General features: G+C 39.2%; 1 protein-coding gene across 2 annotated transcripts in view; it reads left to right on the forward strand.

Moving 5' to 3' along the window:
* The first annotated feature begins 1,101 nt into the window (after positions 1–1,101).
* The window catches only part of SEC14L1 (SEC14-like 1 (S. cerevisiae)), a 39,635-nt gene continuing 25,462 nt past the window's right edge, over positions 1,102–15,274 (forward strand). For both annotated transcript variants that reach the window (XM_010022643.1, XM_010022644.1), the window contains exon 1: positions 1,102–1,164. In XM_010022643.1, coding sequence (XP_010020945.1) covers positions 1,102–1,164 — 63 coding nt within the window. The remainder of the gene's footprint in view (positions 1,165–15,274) is intronic.

Raw genomic sequence — 15,274 nt, forward strand, 5'->3', positions numbered from 1 at the left:
GGGAAGGAAGCGCTGAGTTACTTCTTTGTTGTGTAACTCTTGTTCTATAGGGGTTTGCAGCTTTTTTGCTGATTCAGGTGTTCTTTTTCGAAAGGCGGGGTAGTCACGAGTAAATTCCGCTCTTGCCGAGGATGTCGGGTGAACTTTCTTGTGACTCCTGGATTTACTGTTGCCTGCTTCCCGGGGCTGAGGAGTTGCCGTTGCCCTGTGGAGTATCTGCCGTACTCCGTAGCCGGAGCTGATAACGCTCTCCAGAAGCGCTGAAATAAACCCATTTCTCGCAGAAGTGAGTCTGGCTAGCAGCCCACGGTTCATCTGCGAGTGCTGCTGCCAGCAGTTTTGAATAAACGTAATTGCATTCAAGAGGGTTTGGGTCACTGCTGGAGAAAGCAGACACAAAGCCTTTGGAGTAACTCCGGGCCGTTTTCCTAGTGAATATTTTCTAGCTGTATGTTGGAATGTTTGTAGTTCCTCTAAGTGAAGACATAGTTCCAGTTACCTTTTCTCTTTCAAAAGTATCATTTAATTTGATTTGGAAATGAGAAAGGAATGCCTTATATCAGTGTGCTGTAGTGATCCATTTCTTTTATTCTTCCTGAAAACAAGGGGCTTTAACACGTGTTTAATGTTTTAACCTCCTTTTTTGTTTTCTTTTTAAATCAACCCAATTCAGAATGCTCTATAAGCAAACAGCCCTCTTCCCATGCTGGGGGACTGGGCAATGCTTTTCTGCCTTCAGCTGGGATGTGTCAATGTTTGTTTCTCAGCAGCAGCAGCACAGGAAGTCTTACCATCCTGATGAAGAGTCATAAAATCTGTTGAAGATCTGTTACTAAAACTGGACTGAAAGTGTGCTAATTTTGTGTTGCCTTTGGAAGAAATGCTAAGTCAATTCTGACAAAAATATACGTAGCTCTTTAGGGCCCCATTGCGTCTTCAAAACAAAAAGGTCAAGGAATTGTGAAGTATTTCCTGTAGAATTGCTAGTGGGGTATCACGCACGGATAATTTTAAGAGAAGATTGAAAATGGCTTCCTGCATTTGACAGATGGTTTTAAAAATATCTTTTTCAGGTTTGAGTTGAGCTTACTAACTGCAGCGATGGTGCAGAAGTACCAATCCCCTGTGCGGGTGTATAAGCACCCTTTTGAGCTAATTATGGCTGTAAGTATTAATTTTTATTGTAATTTTCTTCCTTGGCAATTCCTCGTATTGCAAAGTACAATTGGAAAGGGCTCTGTTTGACAGGTACTGTAAAACAGAACTCTGAAACAATATGTAAAATATCAGAAGTATGTTGATGGTTTCTTCTTTAACTGGAGTATTTTTTACCCAAAGTTTAGATACAGTTTATAGATTTATTTTTTTTTAAAGTTAAAGCAAAAGCAGAGTGGAAGCGTATTTCCAAGCTGATTACTGAGAGCAATCTATTCCAGCATGGGAGAAAGTGTCAACTATGTTGATTAAAAGATTGGTGTGGTTGTGTCCTCGTCAGTACAGAGTTCATAGGACCGCGGTGCACAAAGCCATGAAAGCAAGGATAAACCTGAATGAAAGAGGAGAAAGCATTCAGACCATTGCTAATACTTTGGGGTGGGAGTGGAAAAGATTGATATGAAGGTCAGAGATATGAACAAAAAGCCTCTTGGGGGCATGGTTGCTAATTTGTGTGCTAGTGTTACAAATGGTGACAAAAAACCAAAATCCTTATTAGGTTCCCTCTTCTTTCTCTCTCTCTACTCCTTTTTTTTCTTTTTGAAAACAAAAATGAAGTGTATTTGACATTTTAAGGTATATTCAGCCAAAGCCAAATTGGCAGGTATATTCAGCCAATTCAGAGCTGTGTTGCTCTCATGAGTTTCAAAGAGCAGTTAGGGGGAGCAGCCAGGTCAGATTCTACCTGATAAAAACAGTTAAAACTAAATAAGAATCTAAACAGTAACAGTTTTTATTTCACTTGCTGAAAATACTATGTTTAATGGCTTCAGAGGAGAGTTTTAATAGTGTTCATAATGTAAATATTTAGATAGATCACATGCTTTGGAGCGCAGAGTTCCTTATAGAAGTGGTCCTTTGCAGTCACAGGGCAAAAAAGGATTAGGTCACTCTAGAGGGAATACTTCAATTTCTTTTTGTCTTCTTCCTAAAGCTGCCTCAAGTATTACACATGCAGTTCTTGCTCTTAGAAACACTGCAGGGCAGAGAGTGTTTATTTTCATGAGTGGTGAAGAATCTGTCATATGTTTAAGCTCTTTTAGGACCTTGCTACAGTCTGACAGCTAGGCTTCAGATGGCTTCTAATTTAAATTCGTTTGTGTAACTTTAGCCTTCAGTGAAGTATACTGGTTCTTGTTCTTGGATCAGTCAACCAAAATGAGTTTCTTGGACAAAATTCTCTGGCTGTTTGCTGAAATGATGGGTCTTTAACTGTTGAATTGAAAGCAGAAATTTTTCTTGTAAGTTACTTCTTCAAGGGCATTTTGAGTCAAAATGCTGACATCAGGGTTTTTCACAGTAAGTCTAATTAGAAAGACTTCTGACTAGTAATATTAACTTAGTTCTCAAACTATTCTGTGTCTTGGGGATAACAGTTGAAGAATAAACTTTAACAAATATTAAGTCTTTCCTTACATGAAAGTTTTTCTCCTTGGGCTGTATTACCTACGCAACTAGGGTAAAACAATAGTTGAGAAATAAAACGGTGAGCTTAAGAGAAGCAGCATATTTATAAAAAGGAGCCGAACAGGATGCTTTCTGAGACTAGAAGTTTAGATTAGTGATCGTACTTCTTTCACCTGTTAGGGCAGCAGGTTATCACTTGAACTTGTTCAGGATGTCATCAGTGGATGAACATCCTTCTCCTGCCATGCTACTGCTGTTATTGGCTTTTAAAAGATGCAAAATTCCTGGTGATGGTCTGTCAAAACTGTTCATGCATTTTCCAAAGCATGCAGAGAAGTCCCTCCAGGAGCCAAATTCTCTAAGAAATATAAACAGTATATGATAGTTGGATGTTTTTTGTTACTGTTTTCCCTTGGTTGAGTAGTGATTGCCTAAGTGGAAGTATTTCTGGAAGGACTATTTGCATCAAATTTTGTACTTGCTAAAGTGGAAGTACTATGTTGTGTATTCTCAGCAAGAAAGTGCTATAAATGTTATTTTAACAGTGCCAGCAGCTTTTCTGAAATGAGGAACATATCCCTGTATATACCAACCTTGAATTTCAAGCACCTAACAAATGGCTTTAACAGTGTGTGGTTTATTTGATTTTTTCTCTACCCTCTCTTTTATTTGTACCCAACCTTTGAAAGAATGTGTCCTCAAATAGAGGTTTAAACCCACGTACCAGAGATGCTCAGCTGTCATTAAAAAGCCTCTCAAAGAAACCTCTGGTCAATGCGGCAGCAATATTCTTTATACTGAGCTGTCTAACAAAAATCAGTGTTTCTAGCATGGGTCTTGTTGTGTGAGATCTTATCTTTGTCTGAAGGTGCTGAGTACTTCTAAAGATTCTATTTGGAAAGTCCTTCTCCCTTAGAGTCCCTTAGGAACTGAAGAGATAATTCGTTCTATAGAGTGTAATGATCATCAGTGTCAGTGAAGCCCATGTGGACTTTTAAGAGCTCCTGGATGATAGATGTTCCAGTTACAAATTGGAAAACATTAAGTCAAACTAACACTTAGCTTTCAGGTACAGGAATCAGCATAAAATTCATCTTTTTTTATAAGCAGCCAAGTGAATGCCACTTGCAGAATGGGTCATTTACACTACAAACTTCCTATTTGCCCACTTTTCCTGGGTTTCAAAGAGGTACTTGAGGGAGAATAAAGTACAATCAGCATTCCATTCATGCTACTCTAGTGTGTTTTGAGAGAACTTTGTTCTCTCTGTGAAGGGTGAGGGCAGCTATATTAAGACCAAAAAAATGGATTTAATTCCACTTCGATCTAAACCAAGATTGACAAGTGTTTTGCAGACAATTATGATATAAAGACTTTTAAAATAGACACAGTGGGAATTCTTGTTCTAACTTGAATTAGTGTTGAAAATAAGTTTCTCTTATCTCCTTCACTGAAATCAAAAAATTGTCTCTTGAACCCTAATGTATCTCTATGACAACATACTTCAAGTCACACCCCTCTGTCTCTCAAATCTGCAACAGAATTAAGTTCTGCTGCTGGTAGAGAGTTGGGAGATCCATTGCTGCATGTTTCTTGCCTTTCTTCATCATTAAAGGCAAGCCACATGAAACCTAATATAAGCTATTTTCCTTGAAGATTTCCTTTTATTGGCAAATTGTTTGGTTCCAGATAATATCTAAGTTGCTTTAAAACCAGTAAGAACTGGATGCAGATCTTCTAATGAAACTATCTCCTGAACTTGAAAAAATTCTAGAATCATAGGCTAGAAATTATCATGTCTAGTCTGACATACCTAACACAGGCAATACGATTTCACCAAACAGTTACGAGTGCTGGCATGATGAATTTTGGCTGCTGTGTGGCTCATCTGTCATAAACTACTTCTGGAAAACTCTCCATGTATATGTGTATATATGTATTTTAAAAACAAAACCCCAACAACTTGCACAGCTGTTCATCAGAGTGAATAGAATCTCGCCTTCTTTGTACTCCTGTTCATGTTGAAGTTTACGTAATGTTGGAAGCAGCTGAAATGTGGAAAAATGACTGTTTACTTAGACTCACTTGTCAAGTTACCAAGGTTAAATGTATTGGAGAAAAATCTGAGAGGCTGCTTTTATAAATCTTTTTAAGATTATAGATTAAATTTTTTATATTGCTTAAAGAGGCTTACATTTAATATAAGGTCTTTGCTGAATGCTGAATTTGTTCTTACTCTTAAAAGGCAGATTAAAAACTTGAATCTGTCTTAGCACACAAGAGGCTAAAATTAACTTTGGAGGTTCACAGCTCATTTTCAGTCTGACATGCACTGGGTAATTCCCTGGAGTTTAATTTCTGAAGTAAATTTAAATAATCAATAATCAGCTACTGTGGCATTCTAAAGGTGGAATTAATGCTGACCAGAGGAGATTTTATTTTATTTATTTAATTTCTGGAAGTTCTGTGGTAAATGTATTTTTCTTCAGCCAGTTTAGAAAATTTCCTATTTATCGCCACAAATTACTTAGTTTCAGAAATAAATATAATGGTAATGTGAATGAACACAGCAAGTGCGCTCTAAACGTATTCTGCTGCATTTAGTCAAATTCACAGAGATTTTAAGGCCTCATGGCTTTGCGAAAGCAAAAATTTTTCTGCACTGCCTGTGACAGGAGACAGACTTCCCAAGGGTATTTTGCGGTCTTCTGTATACCTAAAATAGGGCTTCCACTTTAACAAAGTTCCTGGCATTTGTCAGCTTCCACTGGTGCCAAACAATGTAGGTAAAGCAGCCATCAATGTTGGGAGCTTGCAGTTGTGGAAAAAACATGTTTCGTTTTGATTTTAAAATGAAAATTGCAATTAATCTTGCACTGCCTCGGGGCTGAAAATTGTCTCCTTCTGAACTATGTGTTCTCATCACAATCCTTTAAAAATGGTCTCACATTTTTCCTTTGTTCTGATAGAATATCTGAAGCATGAATCTTAATAAGTATGTGTAGTGCCCTTCTGATTAGATTTTAATTTTAATGGCTCAAATTGCTGCTTTTGGACAAGAGGCTGACTGCTTTTGTTTGGTTTTATAGATCTGGAAGAAGTGTGTTTAAGGCAAATCTCTGTGATTTAAAGTATCCCTAAATTACAGGAAAGGAATAATATTGTATATGGCATAAATATGATTCAATGATAGATTAGATTAGAAAAAATAAATTGTTTTTCTCTTAGATTGGCAAATCAAAGTATAGTCCCTTGATCTAGATTTGTAATGAGTTTCCTGATTGGGCTGTACATAATATTTTAATTTTAACGGTTATTACTTTAGAATGTCATTGTAAAAAGAATAACTGTATCAAGTTAAGTGCCAAACCTGCTGACAGTTCCCTACGTTTTCATTCTTTCTGGTCTCATTTTCTTTTTCTTGGAAAAACTGCATTCAGCAAACCATGTGAAGGGGCTGAGAGGCTGAGGAGAAAAAGGAAGCCATTCTCCAAGTGCTTTTGAAAGCACAAAGTAGGCTTTAAGTGTGTAGAGAATTTATTCCTCTGATGTGGTGCGCCTTCTTGAGGCTTTATCTTGGATACCCAAAGCCTGGGGCTGGGAGCAAGCTGAATGTCCACTCCTCAACCTGCTTTGCTGTCTTCCCTTCTGTCTTATGACTCCCAGACTCTCATCAAACTTTGCTTCCTGTCTTTGTTGAAAATCCAAGGTTATTTGTTCCACTGAGGTAGAACAGTGCCTTGTATGGATTTTCTTATTTTATACTAAGTGTCTGCAGCTCAACTGCAGTTTTATGTCATTGTTGATGGTCTCTTGTGTTTAGCACATGCTGTAAGGGCAAATGATTTTTGGCCACTTGTTTGGAATGAACCATGGTTAACAGACATAAGAGTTAAGTTGAGCACTAGGGGAAAATATTGACTTAGCCTGCTTAGTGTGCAATTCATGTGTTGTTTCCCGGCCCTCTTAGCTGTTTCCATGGCTAGCTGCTTCCTGGTTTTTGTGGGCAAACACATGACCTGAGTAGCTGATAGCTGCAGTTCTGCTCACCAAATGCTTTGAGTCAATTGTTTTTAACAAGTCTTTTACACTTGAAAAGCTAACCCACCACTACTGTCGAACTCTAAAAAATGTCAATAGAAGAAAAATATGTATCAAACCAGCTTTTGTTGCTTTGTTCTCAAAGCACTCCAAGCTTTTCACCCTCTGCAGGTGTTTTAGCTCTGAGACTGGTGCTCTAGGATCTGTTGATCAGCCAAGTGATGTTGTCTTGGAGTTAAAATTTTGAAACACGTGGAAATCTGCAGAAAGAAAGTGGTTAACACATTCTGCAGAGTCCTAGACACTCAGGGTACTACAGCTACCATCTGGAAAAGGTGTAACGTCATACTCCGAATTTAACATGTGGGTAGCCATTAAGCAGTACATGTAAAAGCCTTCAAAACCCTTGTGGGAAAGAGATATGGTATATTTATTTTTTGTTAGTTTAAAAACATGGCTACCGAGATCATAGGCACCGGCTGCAGATGTAGGATGAGGTGTTTCCATATGGTACGGCCAGTTATGTGCACCTCCAGCTTGAGCAATCTGCCCTTCCTGTTCCTGTGGAGCTCTTACTGCTGTCTTAGAGCAGAATATTTGAACTGCTTTTAGGAAACAAGCACACCATGAAAGAGGATGAAGGAGAGCCTGAGGGTCTGGAGGACATTCAGTTAGAGTCCAGGTTTTGGAACACAGGATTCATTGTAACCAAGGCTGATTTTGCTTTGCACTAGGTTTAAATTCAATATGTTTCTGGAAGGAGGGTGGTGATGTGATCTTAAAATGTGTGTTCTTAATGTAGAATGAATCTTCTGAGAATTTGCAGGGAAATCTGTTAATTAGCTCAAGTTCAAATTAATTACATATTAGTCTTAAATGGTCTCTTTTCTTTTCTCCCAAGTGTTTTCTGATTTTTCACGTAGTTCAAAATTACTGTGTATATATTCTAAATTAAGAACTAGGCTGTTAAGCTGAATTATGAACTTTTTATCTCGTTTTTGTGTTATAGTTAAAGCAGGTCAGGTTGGCAGCTCAGGTAAAATGTTCAGGCCTTAACATTACATTACAGATAATGTAATAATTTGGCTTTCTCACAGCCAATTCACATGTGGCTGGTTTCGGTTATAATGAGTCATGTTTGAGGTGAGAGTTGTGCTGGTGGAAGACATGGTGGCAGCATGGCTGGGAAGCTCCTGTTGGAAGAGGTGGCTGGCATCATCCAACTCCGCTGCAGTGTGGAGGAGCCTTGCCAAAAGAGTACAAGCAAGCAGTGAGCCATCAAAATTTGAGATGAGGTCTCAAGGTCTTGGCTTTTCTCTGCATTGGTTTTGCTCAAGTAATGCTGATTTCAGCCCAGTCCACAGAGGTTTTCAGCTTGTGGTTGGTGAGCTTGCTGTAAGGGTCAGAGAAACCACAACCAAGTATATGGTTTCCCATTATAGCTGTTGGTGTACCAGCTTGCTCCTGTTGCTTTCTTGCAAAGGCATGTTCATCAGAAAGGCAGCTTAGAGAGATAGGTTGGTCAAAAGCTGCCTTAGAAAAAAGGGAAAATAACCCCCTCGTCAGCCTGATTTCCTCAGCAGGCTCGCTTAGGGCTGGTGAACCCTTCTGCACTGTCAGTGAGCTGATGGCAGCTGGCCACAAAGAAGGAATGAATCAGCAGGGCATTTGTCAGTGCATGCATGTTGCACTGTGGGAGCCCTCCATTCCTTGGGGAAATAATTAGGGAGCTGCAGTTCGAAAAATGCCTGTAAAATTGCTGTAACAGTAAATGAAGGGGCTTAGGAACTTGATGCAGCAGTCTCCAGGCCTGGTATTATTTAGCAGTGCAAAGTACTTGTAAATTGTGGCTTATGGCTTGGAGTTGTGGATTCTGAGAATTGCTTTGGCATTAAGGGGAATCTGTCCTAAATGAAACAAAGAAGATGGTATTTTGGATGATCTAATGGGGTAGCATGCCAGCTGACTGCTTGGCTTCCTTGCTTTGTATTCAGGTGGGAAACCTCAGTGATGACCATTTTCTGTCCTGGATTTCTCTTGGATTTTACTTCATGATAATTGGGTTTGGGGACTATATATCAGTAAATTTGAAAATAAAAACATCATGAGGCTGTTGGAACCTGACAGCTTTAACCAGTGACAGCAGAGGGATGGTGGGAGGGAGCAATGAGAAGCTATCCTTTTGTATTAAAAATGAATTCTTATTTAAACTGTTTTAATTCTGTTTGGGTTCTCTTAAATCAATATTTCTGTCATGGTAAGAGTGGTGAAGTTAAGTATCTACATCTGGAGGGTTATGTACATTTTGGGTTACTTGTTGGGGAATTAAACTTTTCATTCTGACATTATTTACATTCTCAAAACTTGTATATAGATGCTTTTTGGAATGTATGCAGGTCAATCTGTGTAACAGTTGAAAACTACATTGCAAACCTCTTAACATTTCAGCCTTGCTGTGCCTGATAACTTTCTGCCTTGCCTACTGCTGCTGTAATATTATCTCATACTGCTTTGATAATAATAGATGTCATTTTATGAAAATGAACATTTCTCTGCTAATGGCCAGGATAGGGATGTGTCACTTCTATTTGTTTATGCCACAACAGAAGGGGAGCAGTTAGCTGCCTGATGAGAGTACTTCCTTTCTTGAGTGCATTGTGTCTCTTCATTTAGTGTAAAATGTGAATGCCATAGACATTAAGTGCAGTTCAGGAACATCAGTCAGCAGAATCCTTTCCAGAGAACATTTTTTTCTGGCTGTTTCATTCAGTGTGTAAATTATACTATTTAATTTGCAGAACTCTCTCTTAGCTGTGCGATTTATTGGCCCGTGGATAAATTCTTCATTACTGAACCCATGGCTCTATGAAATTACTTATTTCTATTGAAGTGTTTCATAGTGTGCATGGTACAGCCACTGATGTTGTAATGAACAGGATTTAAAGCAATTTCACTTGAACTTGTTTGTTCTGTGACCAAAATGATTCTTGCTTTTTTTGCCTTTGCTGTAAAGGAGGGCAAAGAACAAAGAATTGATTGTCTATATTCTATTATTTTAATTGCTTTTAAGAAAGCAATCAAAGAAGTCTTGACTGTTTTTTTTTAATGGGTTTATCTTTTGAAGTGAAGTGGTATCTTTCTGTATTGGGGTGCAGGAGCTGACCATCTTAGCATGCTAGGCATGCATCCAGCAGTGGTTTTATCTGGTTATTGGTATCTAAATGATGTATTGGGATGTGGGTAAAAGAATTGTGTTCCATCTCCTGATGAGAACCTCAGTATTCAATTGCACCATAAGGCCTATGTAGCCAGTGTGCTATGTATCTGGCAGTGGCCAAGAGCAGTGTCTGCATCTAGGGAAGGGGATAAGAATGAGATAAATATATGTTAACACTCTATGGGGATATTTCATCCTACAGTGATGTGCCTTGACAGCCCTTCTGCTCCAGACAGTGCCCGTTGTTTTTAACAGCACTGTATGTGCTTGCTTACTTGTGCCTGCCCAATTCCTTTCTGGAGCCGAGTGAACTCTATCGTGACACCCTGCAGCAGGAGTTTGTGCTTCGTGACACTCTGTCAAGAGATGTATGCTTTACCTAGAGCCTGGCTCCTGCTTGCTCAGCTTCATGCCACCTGCTCCTTGTATTGGAAGAGACACTAAACCCGTGCTCACATTCTACTTGCCCTGTTAGATCTGTAGATATCTTTCTCAGTTTTTAAATTATGCTTTTTCATGGTGATGAGTCTTACTCTGTTTAATAATTTATGATTCCATATGAAGCACCACTGTGGTTCTATAATGTTCATCTTCTACCATTTCTAACCTCTTTTTAGGATCTCCTGATACATCAGACATGTATTTAGGTTGGTTTTTTTATTTAATGTTATATTTAACTTTCTAGCTTGAGGTAGATTGTCTACAGGCCTCAGGCCCTACCATGCTGAATTTTGATGACATTCCATTGACATTAGTGAATGGTCAAGATTTAACTGATGTACTAGTAAATATAAATTGGTTTGTTTAATAGAATACAGCAGCTTTTTACCTGGAAGCTGGCATTTTCCTGGTCCAAAAGCCAAACAGAGACCTTTACTGTTGAGCCATGCTACTTATCTTGAATTAGGCCCTTTTGGCAAAGTTTTCCTTTGCTGATTATACACTTGGTAGAGTAAAATCACTCTTGCAGTGCTTAAGGGACCAATTGCATCTGGGCCAGATGAGAAGCTGGTGGGTGCAGTCTGAGGCTATGAAGTCAAACCTGTTTCACTGAACCTTTGTGAGAGGTGATCTGGATGGAGATCAGGAGACTTTCTTCTTTGTGGTTGTACAGGTCCTTAACCTTTCAGGCAATGGTTTAATGAGGAATCCTGAGCCTGTTCCATAGCAATGCTTTAGTCATCCTTTCCTCCCCCACTTATGAGTTAGGTTTTGTCTACACAGTAATAATTGTATTTAAAATACCCTAACATGTTCCAGATGTTAAATGTGTTTTAGCAGACCTTACTGTAAAGGGCTGTGATTCTAAGACCAAAAACGTGACGAATACCAGTTGTAGGACTCATAAAAGTGAGACTTAAGCACAGTACAGTGGAGCAGTAAGGAATATTTTGGCTGTTCCAAAAATAGATCCTCAGTGGATATAGTAGGATTGCAGCTGAATTTTAAAGTAAAACTGGCTGCAGAGAAGCCAGACACACAATTTTGTTAACTGGAAAGGAATGGTGAAGCTAAATACCAAATTCTGTTTTCAGTGTGACAGTATCATGTGCATTTGTGAGATGCCTGTTTAGCAATGCAGAACACAGCTGTCACTGTTCAGCTGCTGTCAGACAAGTAATAGTTATTTACAAGCCATGGTAAGACAAGCTTAATGGTTTACAGTCATTTTGATCTGTGTATCTTAAAAATTTCAAAGAAGGACCTGTTCCTGTGTTGTGTAAAGGTTTATGTATTGCCATTGTTGCAGAGAAATAGGAAGTGTTTGAAAATAGCTCACATTCCCCACTTAATCACGTGTTGGTCTCCAAGCATTTAAGCCTTCACTGGCCTGCTGCCAGCCTTTACTGCGATGCTTTTTTGGAGGTCAGCCTCTTCTCCATAGTACTTTAACCTTGGGACAAAGCAGTCGTGTCCTGTGCAACTGGGGTCAGAAGCCAAGTTCTCTCTTCTAGAAACTACTGAAGTTGACTCTAACTGCAGGGCACATTCTGTCAAAGAAACTGTTGTGCTCAAAGCTACATGGCTTCTGGGCCAGAACTGATTTCCATCTGTCTGGCTTGGAATTCAGGCAGAGCAAACACTCATTTTCTCTGCAGAACAGTTTTGCACATGCATTTAATATAAACAAGTTAAAGTGAAATCACGAGTGAATCTGATATTGCTGTTGCCCACGCTAGGTCAGCTAAGGTCTGTGTATACTGGAAAAGCAACTTACAGCAGTGTGGCTGTGAAGTCACTCCTTGTTCCACCTTCAACCTAGACCAGAACAATATCAGTGGGTTTGTTTTGTTTTTTTTCTAACCAGCAATTTGATCTTGATCTCTCAGTCACAAGCCATCCTAACCTGAGTGATCCAACTTCCCAAGCTTTTACTCCAAAGGAAAGGAAGATTAAAATGATTTTATTTACATAGATCATGTTTGGGGTTTCTGTCCTTAATCTTTGTTTTTCTTAAGGAAGCAGTGGTACTTGCCTAACTTCTCTGTTCTAGCTTCTCATTTTAGAGACTTATGTCTCAAGATTGTGCTGAGGCTGCAATTGAAGTTACCTCACTGTAGTGGAGTGGCACTGTGCCTTGTGCTCGTTTGGGCTCTCTGGACTTCTTGAAGGGAGGCAAAGAATTAATGATCACTTGCGAGTGTCTGGAAGGCAAGCAAGTGGAACTCAAACTCTTCCACTGGCTATCCACTTTCTCCTCGGATCACACCCTGGCCATGCATTTGTTCTCTGAAGATGGACGTTCAGGTTCCCAGATATGAATCAAGTATTACGTAGTCCCAGCTGTGCAGATTTATTTAAGCAAACCACAAATGACTTGTATCTGTTTCCAAGAAACCACTCTCCCAATTAAAGTACCATTGAGGCATGCCTATGGTTATTAAAGATCATTTTTTACAGATAAAAGATGGTATATGATTCCTTGTCTTCAGGTTAGATTATTTATCCCCAAACTGTTCTTCCTGCTAAAAGCTGAATTGATATACCTTTTGCCATCAAAAGTCTGAGTAAAGTTGCATTAAATCAGTGAAGAGTTTGCTTTTTATCTGGAAGATTGCGTCTCTGCATGCTGCAGAATGGTTCTTAGGTGATTAAAAGCCAGTCCTCTTCCAGTTTCATGCACCTCAATGCAACAATCGGGGCATTCTGATTTTGCTGGAAAAGCTTCTCTGTGACCATTTCTCTGAAATAAAAATGCCCAGATTTTCAACAGTATCCATACAGGAATGGTACACTGAGGGGGATAAAGTAAAGATCTGTATAGACAGAGCTTGTGTGGGTGGCTTGACTGGTCATATCCCTCAAGAGACTAGAGCTTTCTGTTCTGGCTGAGTTAAACAGAGGCTCTTTGCTTGGTCTGCTGAGGTGGTTACCACTATTGCATAACTCCACAGTGAATTACCAGTAAAATTCCACTTATCTGGTTGATTGCTTTGTGGCCTGTTTTGAATCTCCTGCTTTATTTATAAGGTCAAAATAATTTTAATGAAATATTAAAACATTATTCAGGCTTGAAAACACTCTGTAGCTGACACATTTATGCTGCAATACAGAGGAAGTTTACTTCAGGTCTGCCTGTACACCAGTAACTCCTTGCTTCTGCTTTTTGCCTTTTCTTCTATCCCCTACCTTGCTTTGGGTTTTAGGCAGGCTTAGGTAAATACGCTATGCTTATTTTTGTAGTATAACTCAACTTTGTCAAGAATGCTTTATTAATATATGTCATCAAGTACTTCCTTGGATAAGCTTAGAGTTTTACTGCTATATAGTTGTAGGTGTTATGTAAATGGAGCATCTTTTCAATAAACTGCCTTTGAAATCCTTTTGGTTTCTCGTTTATATGCTGGTAGAAAGATGAGCATTTGCTTGGTTCACATCTGCTCCACAGAGAATGTAAACTCTGAAATATGTGTAAACTCTTAAATTACTACTAAAAAAAAGATTATTTTTTTCCCTGATACTGCTACTATCTTAAGTTTGGATTTGATGTCTTCTGTAACTTTGAATAGCAGAAGATAGTTCTAAATGAAACTGTTGATGGAAGTGATGCTAATATGCGTATTCCTATCCAGTGAATGCATACTTAGTATGAATTTCTCCAAAACCTTCTCTGCAACAGCTTCCTAGAACCATACTTGTTGCAAACAGTATCCTGTGATTGGCAGTGCACAGCACTGCACCAGCTACTAAGAAGGAGAAAAAATGACTGCTGTAGCTGAACCCAGGACAGTATCCACCCCTTATTCCATGCCATTCACGTCATGCTCAGATCCCGCATCATTTTTCAATATACCATCGCTTTTGTCATATATATATATACACGTGTATGTACACCCACACCCCTGGGATTAAGAGTCCCATGCTCTACCGACTGAGCTAGCCGGGCTAAAAAGGGCATGTGTTTGGGGGTGGTGTTCTGTGCAGTGAGCATATTTGGATTTCAGTAGGACTCTTGATGTTATCCCTCTGTGGTGGCTTCAAAGGAAAGAAGTTGAAGCACAAGCAAGACAAACCCATTTTGAAGATGAGTACCAAAGTTATCAAACACGGTGTAGGTCCTATGATGAGACTGCTTGAAGACCTGTCCCATTTCAGAGATAGCTTTTCCAAACAACCTGGATGATACAACAGACAGGGTGCTTGCTGAGTTTTCAGTGGTGGACTTGGCAGTGCTGGGTTAATGGTTGGACTTGGTGGTCTTCAGGGTCTTTTGCAGCCTAAACAATTCTGTGATTCTGTGTTTGTGAGTGCTTTGCACCTCACAGGAACTGAAAGCTAGTTTACATGAACTAGCCTGCAGGGTGGCTGTTAGAGCTGTTTAAAATGCCAAGCTCTGCATTTGGTCTAAATTTGGAATGTACTTAAAGATGATAGTGATCAGCACTGTAACCATGGAAATATTGCCTGAACTAGAGAGATAAGCAGAAATTTCAGTATTTGTGTGTTAGTGCAGCTACATTCACTTGGAAGTGCTTTTTAGCAGTGTTAAAACATGAAAGGTCCTGTTGTCAGAAATCCATGGTGGTGTGTGATGTGTTTTATAAGCAGCACTCTAACTGCTAACTATCGAGAATGCTGTTTCATTTATAATACCATTTCAGTGCTATGTCATGATTTTTGTGATTGGTGGTGTGTATGAACTGTTATTATGCCTGAAATTTAACGTGAAGCTGTTTCTTCTATGCTGCACAAGACTTCAAAGAGATTAAATAGGTCTGAAGTAGCCTCAGCTGTGTCTGCAGAGCTGTGTGAGTGCTGATACTTCCTGTTATGCGCAAAAGAACTTTGTTCCCTGTCAAAAGCCAAGGTTCTCTATTCTGAGAGGTTGGCTTGATTCCCCTGTGTACATGCAGTATGTGTTTTGGGTGACTGGTGCTTTTTGTAGTGATCCAG

Source organism: Nestor notabilis, unplaced genomic scaffold (assembly GCF_000696875.1).
Source record: "Nestor notabilis isolate BGI_N333 unplaced genomic scaffold, ASM69687v1 scaffold4479, whole genome shotgun sequence".
Lineage (NCBI taxonomy): Eukaryota > Metazoa > Chordata > Aves > Psittaciformes > Psittacidae > Nestor > Nestor notabilis.